The sequence below is a fragment of the Megalopta genalis genome, chromosome 5 (genome assembly GCF_051020955.1).
Source record: "Megalopta genalis isolate 19385.01 chromosome 5, iyMegGena1_principal, whole genome shotgun sequence".
NCBI classification, from domain to species: Eukaryota; Metazoa; Arthropoda; class Insecta; order Hymenoptera; family Halictidae; genus Megalopta; species Megalopta genalis.
This window is the reverse complement of record NC_135017.1, coordinates 14652362-14670538: the sequence shown is the minus strand read 5'-3', so window position 1 is coordinate 14670538 and position 18177 is coordinate 14652362. Positions and strand designations below refer to the sequence as shown.

Below are 18177 nucleotides of genomic sequence, written 5' to 3'. Positions count from 1 at the left end.
CAGGGCCGAGCTTAAGCTGATAATTAGTGCGGATCCATATGCAAATACCCATTAGCATACTTCGTTCCACGAAATCCGGTACTAAAAAATCATTTCCCTCGAAAATTCCGAAATTCGTGATATCGGAAACGAAATATCGAGCGCGGCGATGATGATACCGATCGATACACGAATGAAAATGTAACGTAACATTGAAATTAACGAAAGACAATATCAATAAAAAAATAATATCAATTCTTGTTGCAACATTTCGCATCATTCTCTCCCGCGTATACATTTTATTATTCAAATTAGCGAGAACGATATTCGTATCGTTCTCTCGCGTTCTCTATTAGATTATTGAAATAAACGAATAAACCATTGTAAACAATATCGATAATGCTAATGTCAGTTGTTAGTCGCAATCGTTCGCATAAATCCCGTTCGCTGTCTGCACACGCGTGTGCCATAAGTGCACGGATCCGCAGTTCACTTGTCACCGCAATCCAAACAGTCAATTTTAATTAAGAGGCACGGAATTAGTCTCGTCGTAAAATTAATTGAATATTTCCCTAACGTAACGCGACGTCAACTGTCACCTGGAAATAACATTGACATTCGCTTGTCTCATCCGAACCCGCTGCCATCCGAAAATAATTCTTCGAATCGGCGAATCGATAACGCTCGCTCTGATTCGTTAAATCATTGACACCGCGATCCATCCGTATAATTGCGTTCAATTATTCCCGCATTAATTGCATCGGGACGATCTTCGATAGATGATTTATAAATTTGCACGAGAATGTCTTACATCGAATTGTTTGTTCTAACCGAGCCATTAAATCGCGTTGCGAATCGAGTCAAGACTCGATCGATGATTCCAGCGAATTATCATTTCGAAAAATTCTTTGAGCTTCGTTTAAAAAAAAGGAGAAACTTTAAACTAATCTTTACGAATACGATTATGTATTATTTCGATAAAATTTGAATCTTCGTTGGTATTAATTAAATAATTAACGCGACAAACGATGAATCTCTCTGCCCTAAGTTCCGATTCCGAACCCCATCAAGAATTTCGGAATTATTCAAGAAACCAGCTCAGAATTCGTACAATTTTCGCCGCCATCATCGATTTCTGAATTATCTACCGGAGTTCACGAATAATGGAACGAAATTTCGCCAGAATATTGCTCGAATTTAATGGGCACCCCGCTAATACGCATTAAACGCCATTTTGCGTTGAAGGAGTTTGCGCTCGCACGTAATATCTCATTATTCTTTCGACCATTACCATTTCCGGGAGAGAGCAAATTTTATTATCCAATTTAATCTATTCGGAAGAACCGTTTAAACATTCCTAATTTCAATATATGCTTGCTTCCTTTCGAACAAATGAAACGATTGAAAACTTTTATCAGGATGTGTGACCAATTTGATTATTCGAAATCCGCATAGTATACAAAATTAATATAAATAATATATATATATATATAAACAAGCTACAAGGCTCGAATAATCGTATCTCCATTTCCTAAACTGTCTATTTTCGTGCGCAATCTGAGCGTCAATTAGGGAGACATTATTATACATATTTTGTAGATTTTTTTTTGACAGATGATCAATGTTTTCGATCATCTTTTGCAGCATTGGGAATTATAGTTCTGATCATTTACACATTAATCTTTCGTTAATAATATTACATTAATTTTGTATACTATATTCATTTTTTATATTACATTATTATATATATATATATATATATAATATATATATAATAATATAATATATTATTATTAATAATATAATATATAATAATGTAATATAAAAAATGAATATAGTATACAAAATTAATGTAATATTATTAACGAAAGATTAATGTGTAAATGATCAGAACTATAATTCCCAATGCTGCAAAAGATGATCGAAAACATTGATCATCTGTCAAAAAAAAATCTACAAAATATGTATAATAATGTCTCCCTAATTGACGCTCAGATTGCGCACGAAAATAGACAGTTTAGGAAATGGAGATACGATTATTCGAGCCTTGTAGCTTGTTTTTATAGTTGTTGACAATTCGTAACTATAAAAATGATCGTATCTCCACCTCCCAAATTGTCCATTTCTGGAAAAAACCCCGTAGGAATTTAAGTTTCGTACAGAAACAGTCGAACGAACCACAAGAAAATCACGTTTGTAGCTTCTCCGAAAAGATGATCCAAAATTCAGAAAATCTGTTCGACCGTGGTCCCACGGCGTCGGCAGCTTGTAATTGTTTGCCCGCCCACGCATGCGTGTTATTTTAATTGAGAGGGACCGGCCGAAAGATCGATAAGCAAACATATTTTAATTGACAAAAACGCGGGTGCAGGCATTAGGCTCGGATTGCAGGGTGCAGCGAGCCAGAAACGGATGAAACTGCGCGAAAATCGTGGCAATACTTTCTGCTTTATACATTCTGCATTATTAGCTGCATAAAGATCGGTAGAAATTATATCTTCGCTATCAAAACCGGCGAATCATTCTGCCAAATAAATTCGATAGAAATTATACCTTCGTCAACGCAAACGGCAGAGCTTTCTGCAAAATAAAATTGTTTTGCGTCCGGCCGAAATAGCGAAAGCCTTCTTTTCCCAGCAATTCGAACAAATTGAAAACAATGCGCCATCAATCTTCCTCTGCTGTCCACCTTTCTCCCTTTCTGCCGTAGATGTGTAAAACGCGCGAGATAGTTAACGCTTTGCTAATAATTATGGTGCATACTTCGAAAACTGGAAAAATTCAATTTGGAATCGACTCGAGTAAAATAGGGGACGGGGGGAAGCGTAGAATGAGATGGATGACTGCGAGAAAATGAATATTCCGTATCCGGGCAGGGGCGCGGGGGGTGCAAAACCATGAAAGTATCCGGGTTGTCGATCCGGGAGCAACCTCTTTCGGATTCACTATTCCCGCGATATGGCTGATCGATCCAACGAGCCTGCTCAGCCTGGAGACCTAAATCTCCGTGAAAATCCACCCTTCTATCGACTGGCTCCCACCCCCGGCCCACGGTTTCCTTTCGTTCCACCTGTTCTCCGTGATTCCCTCGGTCGCCACCTTCGATGACTCGCCACCTTCGCTACATGATTCCTGATATCCACCAACGCGTCCGTAAGGGACGGGAAAGCTTTCGCCGCAACGACAATTTCGCGTTTTCTCGACTTTCGACCGACCAGAATTTTCTGTTCGAGCAATTCGTTGTTCGTTTCCGCAGAAATCGCGGCGGCGCGGTGAATAAAATTGCCGATTTTTCGTTGCTTCGATACTTCGTTTTCGCTGCTCGTTCCGTGCTATAGTGAATTCTCTCCGATTTTCCTTTAGCTTGCGAACGAAAATGGACAATTTGGGAAGAGGAGGACTCATTTTGATAGTCGTCGATCGTCGAGAATTATCGAAACGGGCCGCGAGGCTCTAATAATCGAATCTCCGCTTCTCGAATTGTCCATTTTCGTTTCCAAGCTGAAGGAAAATTAGGAAGAATTTACTATACAGTAATGTCTCCCTAATTGTCGCCCAAATTGTGCGTTATAATAAACAATTTGGGAAGGGGAGACGCGATTATTCGAGCCTTGCGATTCGTTTTTTATAATTACCGATTGTCAATAACTATAAAAACGAGCTGTGCAAGGCTCGAATAATCGTATCTCCTCTTCCCAAATTGTCCATCTTCGTGGACAATCTGAGCGTCGATTAGGGAGACATTACTGTATTTTCTTTTCTTTGCAGATTATTCATTTATCGCCTCGGCGGTAGTCTCTTCCACTTTGTTTTCTTTGCCACTTCGTTTCCGGCGACATTGTTTCGGCTCGTTGTTTTCTCAAACGAATCGATACGCCGTGGAATCGAAAGATAAAACGTTAACGAAAACGTCTAATCGCGACGTCGCCTCTTAAAATTTTCATATCGCATCGTTCTTCGAGCGCGACGGTTTCATGAACACATAATTTATTTCTGCGAACGCGATGAGGAAAGTTGTGAAAAATGCTCGGGAAGTTGACAGTGCCCCGGCAGCGGATTCGAAAGTTTCCGACATCGAATGATCGTAACTTCGAAATGAAATGCAAAAATTCAAACGACGTCGGATAAAAGCCGAATCAATACTTGTGTAACAACTCTGCGGAATTATGTCAAACCGCGATTACGGTACAAGGATTATAAGGCCGGACTTTCGATTTAATTTCACGTTATTTTCGTTCCCGACGCGTCGTCGTAATTTTCACACGATTCTCAATCGTGCCGCCGCACCACCGAAAAGTCGCTTCTTTCTCATCGACGCTCCGGAGAACCAATTAGGGCAATTAACGGCTCCGTTTACCGGCTGCGTTAGGGGACGTTTTGTAAATATGACAAACAGTTGTAACAATCGTGGGTCACGTTAATTGGGCCGCGTAATTCTGTGTGCCTGGCTGACATATTTGTTCGCGCCGATCAAGATGAACGCTAAATAATTTCTGATCCTTCGAAAGTCATCGGTGCTTGAAAAACGTCATTTTGCCCAAACGATAGCCAGTCCCGTTCTCCACGATTTAAGCCGTCGGATGACTGGACTCGGGTCTACTTTGACCCGGACACGCGAGTCTAAACTCGAACGTTCCGCGACCAACTCGAATCATCGGCTATCCGCATTTGCGCCGATGACACGATGATCGAGCTCGTTGAAATAGGTTTGAAATATAATATTTCAAAATTCTAACGCGGCTGCGATATATTAGGTTGCCGTGAGATCGTGGGAAAGTCGATCGAATGATCGTTTAACTGCTCCGGTATGGAAAATGGGATGCGATGCCTGCGATTCCGGCGTACAATAAAGTAACACGGTGCCGAACATGTTTTCGAAACGAGAGTCAGCTGATCGGAGTCTTCGAATAGAAGATGAATACATGCATGAAACCTTTCGAGAACTGCAATGAAGAAACTGGACCAGATACATAATACATGGGGGGGGGGGGCGGTTTCGGCGGTGTATGTATCCCGTTTAATAAGATCGATATAAATGCATCTATTGTTCCCGGGGAGCACGCTGTCCCGTCGAAACTAATTTCACGACGAATATGGAATTCTGCCCGGCGTCGAAACCCCGAACTTCTCCGCCGGCTCTATTTATTTTTCTTAAGCCGGAATCAACTGGTTTGAAATATCGTTTCGCCGGCCGAGACCAATATGCCTGCCGGTGGTTCCCGGTACGTTTCAATCTCATATCTTCTGCATTTCGCAGTAAAACGTCGCACAGTTGCTTATTCGTAGCGATGAACCAAATTATTAACGATTCGTCGCACAGTTGATAAGGAAATTCATAGACTTTACGTTCGAGATACAGTAATTGTCTCTCTAATAGACGCCCAGATTGACCGCAAAAATGGATAATTTGGGAAGAGGAGATACGATTATTCGAGCCTCGCGGTTTATTTTTATAGTTATAAATTGTCCACAATTATAAAAACGAGCCGCAAGGCTCGAACAATCGTATCTCCTTTTCCCAAATTGTCCATTTTTCTCCACAATCTGATAATTACTGTACAACCTGAGCGTCAGTAAGGGAGTCATTACTGTACTAGGCGACTACAGTAATGCCTCCCTAATTGACGCCGAAATTTTGCAGAAAAATGGACTATTTGGGAAGAGGAGACGTAATCGTAATTATTCGAGCCTTGCAGCTCGTTTAGGCGATAGTTTCGTTCCGCAACAATACAGCGTCGCTAATTATAAATTACAATCGCGTGAAAATAATAATTGCAGCTGCGTCGAAACATTGGGACAATGAAAAGTATGCGCGGGAATATTTTCTACCTAGAAAGTATATTCCAACCGAATGATAATTATTATCTTCGGTTAGAGAGAGAGAGAGAGAGAGTAATTTCGTCGTGTTTCCAAAGGGACGCCCAGTGAATAGATACGGCTAGAGGGAAACGATGGAATTACAATTGTTGGTCTATAATTATTTATAATTAACGTCCCGGGCTGTTTCATGTTCGTTTCGTCGCGATGGCTTCCCTTTCGCCTTAATGAGGATTCTGCCCATGGAAATCCAACTAGTTAACGAGGAGACGAAGTATCGCGGTCCTTGCGGTGCAATAAGATAATTTCGAATGCGAAAATCTCATTAAACATTACTGCCTTGGCCGCTACACGGGCGTAAAAGTACAATGGCGAAAGCGCCGCAAAAATATAAAACGCGGAACAACAAACTTTTCGTGAACACGATTCCTTTTAAGCGTCGGAACGGTCGACGTTTCTGCGAAATTTTCAATGTTTCCAACGAGAAAGCAGGATTTCGATTGTTCGTATGAAAATATGAACGAAATGGGAACAACAATTTGTGAACGGTTATCATGGATTAAATGCATTGCTATTGGATTAAATATTGTAGAATTTATAACTTGTGCAACAGCTTTGGATAATAATTTGTAGATGGAGTGAAGCACGTTGTAAACAATTTATACTTGCAAGAAATTGAATTTATATTTGCAGAATAATGTTCATAACGATTTATAGAGACGTTGTAGCATGTTATAAATAATTTATGGTTTCTGAAAATATACTGTAGTATACAAAACATGTTTAGAATATAATCAATAATGTAATTTATAATTATATATAATATAATAATATATAATAATAATTATTATATATATATATATATATATATATATATATATATATATATATATATATATAATTCTATAAACGTGTATACATTTCTGTGATAAGTTTCTCAAGGCGTGGCGTATCTAATTTCGAAGAAATAATCGATTACGAAGGAATGCTTTAAAATGGCGCGCACCGCGCCACAAAATGGCCCCCTATCTATCAACCGGTGCGGCGGATATCTCATTGATGACCTGACCTAGAGTCTAGAGATTCTTTCTAGAGAAGAAAGTTGACTTTACTTCTCCGGCGAAGGTGGGCGAGAAAGTTGCCGAGCTGCCGAATGTTACGGGGGAAAAACAAAGAGGAAAGTTCGCGGGTAAAGAAAGTAAAGCGATCGGGAAGAAGAATCGCGGACCTCGGGCCTCGATGATTTATCGCGGAAATACTTCAAAATGATCCCTCGACCCGGCATATAGCCGCTTGTCCGAAAACTTTCTGAATCGAAATTAAACGATAGTCGAAGATGCTCGGAGCGGTGGCTGTGAAACATGAAAATATGAAAGTGTCGAATGAAAATTTAATGCAGCATAGTATGTACCGCGCGATAGATCGATGCATGAAATTTTATGATTTTTATTAGGCGATCCATTACTTACGGCGACAAAAAGAATTCTACGGTCTTTCAATTGTCTTGCATATTTTTAGAACTACTACAAGTAGTAGTTCTAGCAGTTTATACGATTAAGAGAACTTTCTTCTATATAAAATAATTTATAATAGTATTATTTGAATCAAATAGATCGAAATCAAATTAATTTCATTGAAATTGATTTCGACGAAATTTCGTCTGAAATGAAATTGATTTGGCTAAAATTGTTTCAAATGAAATTGGTTCGAATGAAATCGTTTTAAATAAAATTGATCCGAATAAAATTGTTTCAAGCGAGATTGCTTTAAATAAGCTCGACTTAAATAATCTACGGCTTTTGATAAATAGTAAATTTGCAAAAGGAATCGAAGCGTGCAATGCAAATATTTTCCTGTTCGTTTGAAACGATTTTCAACCATGCTTAAGTGGCTTCAAAGAATTTCTGTAAGTGAAACGTGTCTCTCGTAAAATCTCTCGCAGATGCCGCGAAAAGGCAAATTCCCCATAGTTTACTTCCGTTATAAAGTATAATATCTTAAACCCTACAAGTGCGCGAAAGTTAATCTTAAGAAAGATTAAAATTAATCACGCAGTTCCCGAAGCACCGAGCTATTAAAAAAACTTATCGGCACGAGTCGAACAGAAACTTGCTTTCTTAATAGAAGGATCTTGTTTGTGCCTCGGCAGTGTAACATCTTCTTTACAGAGTTGCACGGGACTTTCTGTCGCGATGACAAAATATCCGCGATATTACTTTGTCGATAAATATTGATAAATAATAGTAAATTAATAGCGATCATTCTCCGTTTCTATTATACGATCTGCTGCATCGATTTTCTAATTTCCCATTTCGATTATCAAGTTCGCTATTATCGCTACACAATTTGCTACTTCCATCGAACGATTTTCCATTTTAATTTCGCAATTTATGCCAAAGTATCGAGATCGCGAAATAAAAAGCACCATTTCCCTCCTGTCACGTTCTCTCACCGATCTCTGCTAATTACCCTCGCAAAAAGCTTCATCTAAATCGCAAGAAGTGCACCCTTGCACACCCAGGGACTATCAAAAAATGGGCGGAATTTGCGCCGCGAGGCAACAAACTAGGTAAAATGCAGCGGTGGCCCGCAAACTCTAAAACTGCCGAAGAAATCGAAAGGTCGGGCCAGCCGGTAGCCAAGTGCCGGTGGCAACCGCGTGCAGCAGGTGCATCGTGTGCATCGTGTGCAAGCGGCTGCATCGACCGCAGGCTGGTCTCTCTCCTCTGCGAGGCGAAAAGTGGCGAGGAGTCGTTGTCGCCGGTTTGTCGAAAAAATCGGGGTGCCGGGGACGGGACCGGCACCACGGTGTGATCGATTACTTCCGTCTATCTAACGATCCATCGATAACCTCTGTCAGCCTGTTTCTCATCGATGCTGCGAATCTCATTTACGGGACGCTTAATAGACAATCAGCCGGCCGGGGGCGGACGGGCAAATTGTTTCGATCGACTGTCACTTCCGGCGGGATTCGGGGCTGTCGAAGATTGCCTCCCGCTCCCAAGTCCCAGTCATTCGATTATTTTTCGCCCGGTTTTGTAATGGAGTTGCCGTGGCCCGGTCAGCCGGCTCCGAAAAGAAGCTACGATCGCCTCGCCGGATCAGCATAATTCGTGTCGAACGGAGATCCAACTTTCAGGCTGACCTCTTCGTGCTGGAATTTAGCATGCTCGAGAGGCCAAAATGTGCTAAAATTGCGAGAGAAAGAGAGACGCTGGAAGAAGTCTGAAACTATCAGCTGGAAAGGTTAGCATTCGATTCAAACGCAGGCGACAGAGTCGTCGAGCAGCCACTTTCTGACAAGAAATTTGAATTGTTACACGAACGTCTGAAGAAACTTCGGCAAATAAGATGACAAACGATCCACGGCGTGCCGAGCGACGATATTTTCGTCGAAAAGGTCAGCCGTTCGAGTGTTAAAAATGTGAAAAAGCGTCTCGGCGCCGCCGCGCCGTGCTAAATTGTTTTGTTGACTGCCGCTTCCGAGTCTATCCGTGAACGTCCATGGAATTACCAAGCCGATGCAAAGAGCTAAAACGAAGGGGCGAGGGAGCGGGATTGAGAGATTCTTTTTCCTCTTGTTGTAATCTGTTCGACCCCTATCCTCTCGCGTGCAGCAGCCGATCGATAGGAAACAATTCCGAGAGGGTTACGCGAAGACGCTATAATGCACCGGATCGCCGTGAAAGGACAATGTTCAGCCTCGATCGGCGAAGTGATAATTCGGTTACCTCCGCCGGCGCGACGTGCTCCAATTTGTTCCTCTAATTGGACAGTTCGGATTCTTATTATTCTTCGCGGAGCCAGCCGGCCCGGCCCGTTTAGCGGCGCAGCCTGCGAGCTGAAACTTCCACACGGCGCGCGCGGCGTTGCACAACTTCGGCGTCGGGCAATTATCGAAATCCCTCGAACTCCTAGGCTGCGGAAAGATCGTTGGTACTAGCTGGAAGAGCATTGTGAACAGTGAAATTCACCTGGACTCGGTAGACTCGGTATCGACGATGTTAAGCGTGCGTTCAAACCGAAGCCACGTTCTCCTCGGAAACGTTCCAGATTGGAAGGTCTCTAAAAAGGTTAACGAATTTTTTCCGCGAACGAATCTTGCGTAGATTCGAAGCATAAATCTTCCTCTTTGCAACGACACCTTGAAGGATGATCCACGATTTTTTCGCGTCCCTTTTGTTCGGCTCGAAACGAGACCCGCGCCGCCGACAAAGTGTGCGTCGTGACCGAACCTGTAGCCCGTTTTCATTCTATAAAGCGAGCAGAAAAAATCGTGGACCAACTTTCGAGGGCTCGTTGTAAAGAGGAGACTTCGATCTTCGAATCCGTGCCCGATACGTCGGCCAAAAAATTTTCCCGACGCCTCCAGAGACGTTTCGATCCGCAGCATATTCCAGAGGACCGAAGACAGTCGCAACTTGGCAACGTCAGCTCTGTCGCAGGGATTAATTTCCTCCGATGCGTGGCTTTCGAAGGCAGAGATTTTGAACTGGACGACGTAATTACACGATCTAATTACATGTAAAAATGTTGAAAGCGCCAGATTCCTTACTTCGGACAGGGTTGCTAGACGCAGCTCGCATCAGCGAGGTCGTTATCTGATCGGGACCGGTTCTAGGTCAGAGAAGGTCTGTTGCGGCTGGTCTCGAATGGACGAGTGATCCTCGAAGCATCGCTGCAGCCTATTACAGCCTTGGTTTTCGCGGAGTAGCTGGCTATAACAAACTCGCATGGCCTTGCGGGGCGAGAAACACACTCGGCGGTTCGCACCCTTAAGGGTATCGCTTTCTACGCTACTCGAGCGTGTCTCGAGCACCCCGCTGTGTTCTTTCCACCCCAACAAGGTGTCCAAAAGTGCCGCAGAACCGTATCCGCCTGTCCCTAGGCTTCCCTTCGCGCACCCTTCAGTTTTTCTCGCTCGGCTCGCCACCGAAATCGAACCGTTCCCATCCGTTTCCCGACGATTCGGTTACGTTTTTTCACGCCACCGCCGTCGTTCCTATGCAAACGCACACTGCTAGCCCATAATTCGATCGCCATCTTCCATTTATTCTCTACTTAGACGTTTATTCTTCGAACGATATCGCAACGGTAAGCTTCGATTTTGTATCTCGAACGCGCTCCTGAGATATTTCTTGGCAATGAAGCTATAGATTCGGGAAAGAAAACGGTATCGTAACGCGGCGAACTGTAATATTCGGCAACCGAATTTTATTTTTGGTTTTAGTGCGATCGTTCGCGTGCAACGGCGTACATCGTTCGAAATTTTTATCGTTTCGGCCACACCTTTTTTGCGGACACCGAACGCGTTCGTCACCGCTCGACAAAAATATTCGACGCTATTTCCGCGGACACGCGGACGCGCCAATATTCGATTTACAATGTTTATCAGCCGTCACGAAATCAAATTGGCTACTTAACGGTTTCATTAGAGTCGCAGTTACAACATACAGTTGAAGTTGCAGTTCAGTTGCTGCTGCAACAGTTTGCAAATGCAGCTTGAAATACAAATTGCAATCGCAGCTGCAGTTTAAAACTGATTGTTGCGGTTACAAATGCATTCTGGTCGAAGGGAGAATTTTTTAACGAACACGACTCTTACGGTTTCTTATCTTCGTCTAATTATCCACAACGAACGCTAACGCTTCTCCGAATTGCCAGCTTAAAAAACAGACCCTCCCGATAAACGTCCGTAGACCGTTGTTTAAACAAATCCTGTAATTTCCTATACGGCGCTCTTTTTCCGTGCAGCATCCTAGAGAAAGTACAATTTCGGAGTAACCACAAATTATCAAGTTCGCAAACGTTTCGTGCCCGAGCCCCGATAGTTCCTACAGTTTTCATTTACATAATAGCATTCCCGTGAACTTCCCCGCGTAAGATGATATAGTTTCGAAAGCATGTTTAAACAATGGTTAAAGTGCGCGGAGCGCCAAGAATGCGTCAGCTGCTGCTCGCTCATCTTCGATCAAACTTTCGAAACGGTCAAAAATTATCCGCGCGACTGCGCTTGGAAATTCCGTTAATGGAGTGTAGTTAGTTTTGCCGGGACGAAAAAAGGAACTTGCGGAAGTGGGCTGCGAGCCAAAAAAGAAAGAAAAAAAGAACACCGGGGAGAACTATCGTTGTAACGGAATCGCGCCCTTACGGGTCATTAATAGTAAGTAGACGCCGGGGTTCTCGGCGGGCTTCAATTTTCATACCTAATTCTACGGAAACGAAAGCGCGGGGAGAAAATTGATTTCGTTCGGCGTTTCTCTGCACTCGTCGGACTCGAGTCCTCGAAATTATTTCGCGCGTGCCTATGGGACACCAGGAATCGAGATTATGCAATATGTACGCGGCCAATTCTTTTTTTTTCGCACGTACCAAGAATTGACCGTTGTCCTGAGAATTTTTGGTTTATCAAATAATTTCAAATTGATATTATTATTCGTTGCTGAGACGAACAGTTCCCCGTGAATTATGGCCAATGCGATTACAATATGCGGATCGCTGAACAACTTCTCGTACACTTGCACAGAATTTAAATAATTTATATAATTTAAATAACGCTTTGTGCAACTATTACGATCCAACGATTCTGTGTGCAATTTCTGTATAATGTATGAGATAGCCGGTTACCATGGGTTAGCAAACTACAATTTGATTTGTTTCCGTGCATACTTAACTTCATAATTATCGAATATCACATCTTTTTATTCCTTTATCTATCGACGCATCTTATTCGGTAAGTTGAAAATTAATCACGTCCGGAGACAAACCAAAGCGACATTTTCGTACGATTGTTGCACGACCATTCTTAAATTCCGAAGCTTATTTTGCGACTTACCACGGGAATGGAAGTGCTAGCGTTGCAAAGACTGCGCCGCCGTTAGCGAGGGTGTTAAACAATATTGGAAGATCCGTCGAAGGCCGGCGGGAGTAAAAGGCGGGAGGAGATTTTCGCCTTTCGAAGGACAGATAGGGCGAAGAATTCCGCGGAGAGGTTCCCGGATAAGTGTTCGCCGAAGGTAGCCGCGGCAGGAGCGCGTCGAAGGGAGGCTGGAAGAGAGGAAGAAGAGGACGTTTGTTCAGTTCCTAGCCCCGGGAACGAGACGGGGGATAAAAGCGGCGGAGAATTGCGAAATGCTTGGCCCGCATTCGCGGTAGTTCCAGCCGTCCATTGTCCGCCCGCACAATGGGGAATCTTTCTGCCGGCGCTTGTTGCTCCGATGCTAGCTACCGCTGACTAAACTTTGCCCGGCGACCACGTGCGTCCTGCACACCCCGCAATTTCGCGCACAAACGGCCACGCACGCACACACAGGCCTGAGAACACGGCCGCGGCCGCGGCCGCGCCGCTGTGATGCGATGCGATGCGATGCGATGGGATGCGATGCGATGCGATGCGATGCGATGCGATGCGATGCGGAGGGACGTTTAAAGGGGGACAGAAAATACGTAGACAGACGTGTCAGCCAGTGTCCGTACAAGCACATTGGGATTTGTCTCGGGGATAGGTCAATCAATGACCTATTTAAACCGCCTTCGGGCCAACCCTGCGCCGAGCGGAACAGCAGAGCGAGCGCGCGCCTGGCTGCCACCGATCCGATCCCGTGCACCACCTTACGACCATAACAGCCCGTGTTTCGCGTCGAAATACGGTCGGCGATCCTTCATTCGAGACGGTGAATTTTTCATTTCGGTTTCGCGCATGTTTCGCGACTGCGTTTCACTCGTTTATTCGGTCGACTGGCGCTAACGAGTCGTTCTTCGGAATCCTTCGTGGAAGGAACAATTTTTCTAGAAACCTTAACCAGTCCAGCATAAAGTGCGATCTTTCAGCTTTAATTCGAGACCTCGGAAGTTGGAAAATTCCCACGGGAAAGCGGTGGAAAATTCGTTCGAATCTTGTCCGTATCGTAAAATTATGTTTTGCGGATTCTTCGGACGGGATTTTGATAATTCTCCACGCGACGGCGAAATCTTTTACGAAACTTCAATCGTTTATCATTGAAGTGCGATCTTCTGGCTTTCGTTCGCGATATCGAATGTCTAGAAGTCTTCGCGGGAACGCGTCGAATAATTATTTCGAAGCATCCCCTATGCTCGTGGATCGTGCTATAGCGCAGCATCGATCGACTTTTCCGAATTTCCATTAAGATTCGATTGTTCGTTGGGCTAGACCAATTAGTTCGAAATAAGCAGTAAATATTTCTCGGAAAACAAATGCCCCCGGAAAATCGTCTGGCAAGAGATTATCGATTCGCGTGGCGGATCTGCAGAGACAATTAAGTTGGACTAATTAAATTGACCGGCCGAATGTATGTGGCGGAGCAATAAATATTTTTCGGCGAGTAAGTTCTCCGGAGAATCGACCAGCAAGGGATTATTAAAAATCCCCGAAGCAATAAAAATACTTTACGAGCCATGGAAAAGGAGAATCTGAATTGGATCCGGAAGAATTCACTCGATATTATAGGGCATATATGTATGTATATTATAGGCTATATACATATGTATACACGCATATATATGTATACATTTCATATTCACGCCGTGAGAGAGTAAATTTCAAATAGAGATAAATGTGAGAGAACCTTACGGCTGGTAAAGCCAACAAGAAACTTATCCATATCAAGGTGGAATAATTTTAATGCGAGCTCGTACGATTCGCGACGTGACTGGAGGACATTTTTGTACGTTATCGCGCAGTTTGCTTCGAAAGGTGCAGCTTCTTTTTTTACCTATCTAAACGGATTTATCTTTTTCTGATCGACAACGATTCGAGCATTGAAATCGGCAAACGTTAGGAAACATGATTTCTAATATTTCTTAATACTTTCGTAAATTGGGACAGTTGTGGAAACAAAAGCATAGCGAGGCACTGTCGGAAATGGAAAAATTCGTTCGGCTCTGTAATTATTATAAAATTTCACCTTACAATTTAATCTTGACACTTTTAGGAATACGATCTTCGCGAAACCGTTGGAAGAGAGAATGTATAAAATTGTTGTCTCACGTGTTACAACAACTGTATGGCAACGAACCGGTAGTTTCCGATGGAATCGAAGAAAGTATCAGCCGGAGTTGTCAAGGGAAGAGCGATGAATCACGTTAAGAACTTCGAGGCAGAAGAAAGCTTCTCGATGTTAATACCGCGGAAAACTCTTAAGGACTGTTGGCGAGCGAGTTTTATGGTTAGCAGTTTACTGCCATTAAAGAATTAAAAATGTATGAAAAAAAAGTCTTCGACCCAGAAAGCTATGAAAAAATTTATTAGCTACACCGTGGCTCTCGGGAATAAAAATATCATTAGTAGCCGCTAGTAAATGCAAGAATTCCGAACATTGTTCGTTTTATGCTTCTGTCGTAAAATGGCGCATTTGTAGAAGAGAAACATTCTTCCTCCGTCGGAATTCCAAACTCTGATCTACTCGAACATCATTCTTTGATAATACTATGCAACGTTAATTTCGTGCTTCGATAAATAACAGTGATCGCTCGTAGGTAGTAGGTGTTACTTAAAGTCGGAGATAAGATTTTCAACTTTGAGAATCTTGTCTGCCACTGTATAATAGAACATAGTACGCAACAGGGTGTTTCAAATATTGGAACCCTTGAACAGAAAAATGGATTCATCACAATTTGGTGAAGAAAAAATGATTAGGACACAGCCGAGACTAATGGCATAGAAAAAACGATGCTACCTCGACTAATCGAGCAACGAAAGCATCGTAATCGAGACCAACTACTTGCTTTTTCCCCCTCAACGGACTAATCCAAAACGGTACCCCAACCAATCCATCCAAACCAAAACAGGATAATCGAGACGAACGATTTAAAAAGAAAAAAGAAAGACAACCACGTGTTCTCCCTAATAGGCTAATCGAAAGTATTATTCCGAACAAAGTAGTTAAAAAATTAATCTCCCTCAACAGCTTGGGTACAAGATGGTACCCAACGATCGAACCACCTCGAACTTGGTAAGAACTACGTTCCCCTAGCAACCGGATCCAAAATGGTACTCCGGCCACAGCAACAGGCAAACCAGCACAATTCAAATCTCTTTACCCAACGTCCTAGTCCCCCGTATATTACCCTAAATAAACGGGTCAAGAACAAAAGATCCCCGAGATCGTCCAAACACCCAGCCCCCACGACATAGTAACTCCTCAGCTCCGGCAACATTAACAACATTAACGATATTAACAACATCAAGAATAACAATAACAACAACAACATCACCGTTCGCGAACGGCGTTCAGCAGTGGTAACGTTCCAAAAGGATATGGATTAGTGATGAGCGCCAGACACCAGTTGCGCGGTCGTGTGCTCTGGTCGAGGTACCTCAGCACGACCGGCATGAAACCAGGGTAGGGTAGCTCCTCTCCATCCTCCTCGTCCTCGTCGTCGTCGTCGTCGTCGTCGTCGTCGTCGTCGTCGTCGTCGTCGTCCTCGTCGTCCTCGGGGTCCTCGTCGTCGTCATCGTCGTCGTCGTCGTCCTCGGGATCAGGCGGCAGGATGCGACTGTCGGTCGATTGACCGCCCCCGTCTTCGTCCTCGTCGTCCTCGAGGTCGCTGAGCTCGGCGACGTCGCTGTCCGATCCCTGCTCGCCGTTCCCTAGCCCCGCAGGCTTGCTGGCCGAGCGGTACCGATACCCTTGGGGATAATGCAGCGACATTGTCGAGGCTGGTTCCGCTGGGGGGGTTTCTCAGAGGGGGTCCGCTTCAACAACGAGGGGCCTGGCGGGTCTCGGTCCGCGCCAAGGTGGGGGACGGTAGCGGCTCGCTGGAAGATATCTCGGCGTGAAGGGTCGTCCCGAGCGATGTCCTCGCGGCAACGAGCCAAGACGAGACCAGGCGGCGCGAGGCTACGAACGACATCGAGGGCGAGCTTCGGCGTTGTTGACAAGCCTGTTCGGCCTTCTGCCTGGCGCGCGGACTCCTCCAGCGACACAGGAGCACTGCACGGTCTCTCTGGCTGGTTCTACCGGCGGGAAGAACATCTATCCTGCGGCCTATCCTGCCCGGAGCAGCCCCGGGATCGAAACAGTGGCCGCCAGTCCACTGGCCGCATTCTACGAGGGCCGACGAGTATCCAGGTGCGTGCTGTCTAGCGATATGCGCCTGCCCAGTCCCTCTCACCTGCAGTTCTCACCTTGCGAAGGTGGCACGCAGCTCGGGCCACCCGCGGTCGGGCCGCGCTCGGGCCGGGCCGGCTCGGGCGTCTCACCTGCTACCAGGAGCACTCGCGGCGGAACGGGTCGGAGCACGGCGTGCCCTGTTGGATCATCGGGCCGGTCTCGGTCTCTCGGGCTCTCGGGCTCACGGTTAGGCGCGAACTGGCCGATTAGGGAGCGCGTGAGCGGCGCGTGGCGAGTCGCGTGGCTCCCAGGCTCGGGCTCGGTTCGGGAACTGGTCCGATCGGGAGACCAAGCTATCCCCCTTCCGTCGTTGAACCGATCGTGCGCAACTTACGACGCCTGGTGACGGAATCAGTCCACCTGGAGGACCTGTGCTCTAAGAACCCATAGCAGCTCGGGCCGAGAGCGGGCGCGTCGACGGTGCCCGGTGCAGCGTCGACCGGTGACTGAAAAAAAAACGTCGAACATCCTCGCCGAGAAAACGAAACGCATGCGCGACCCCTCCGCCGTCGCGATGCTCCTCGGCGTCGTCGTCGACGGCAGCGTCGTCGCCGTCTACGCCTCCCTCGCGCGAACGCTTCGTGACCTCCCGCGTCCTTCCTAGAGGGGATCCGAAGATCCTCCTACTACGCAGACACGCTCCTCCTGCCCTCCTTCTCTCCTGATCACTGCCGAGCCTTGATACAGGCTCTCAGTCCAGACATCGCGGGGATTTCGACTTTGGTGTCGTTCAACACCTAGACCAGGCGCCAGTTCTCTGATAGAACTGTTCAGAATGGTCGAACGACTGGTTCCTGGTGCTTCGATTTGAATTGTATTTCTCGATGATAGCAGCGAGACAGATGCAACCCGTTGTTTATCAAATCATTTGAATTCGTATAATTCGTAACGATTTCTTCTGAAACCGATGAGCTTCCTATGATGGCTGGTTCTAGATCTATCGATGGACTTAGTACAGAATAGACTTTTTGTTTAAACTGTCAATGCCTTCGATCATTGTTCTAATTTGATTTTCAATAGAAATGCAACCCTCTGAGGAGGGTGATCGACGTAAATACCGCATGAGAGAGAAATCTGTATCCCAATAATTCTCAAGGTACCTTCCCTTAGTCGTATCTCACTGTATTCTTGCTTCTGAGGTGCGAATGTTCTCTGACGAGACATTGCCGGTCCCTAAGCTCTAGCTTCAAAGAAGATTGTCTAAACATTGTACGCACGTGTTCCGTTCCGATTTCCTAAAGCTACGGAT

General features: G+C 45.0%; 1 protein-coding gene across 4 annotated transcripts in view; it reads right to left on the bottom strand.

Annotated features, from left to right (window-relative positions):
* The window catches only part of Ca-alpha1T (Ca[2+]-channel protein alpha[[1]] subunit T), a 132002-nt gene extending 114642 nt beyond the window's left edge, over positions 1–17360 (bottom strand). For all 4 annotated transcript variants that reach the window (XM_076521407.1, XM_076521405.1, XM_076521406.1 and 1 more), the window contains exon 1: positions 16076–17360. In XM_076521407.1, the coding sequence (XP_076377522.1) occupies positions 16076–16466 (391 nt within the window). In that variant the 5' untranslated portion in view covers positions 16467–17360. The remainder of the gene's footprint in view (positions 1–16075) is intronic.
* Between the last annotated feature and the right edge of the window lie 817 nt (positions 17361–18177).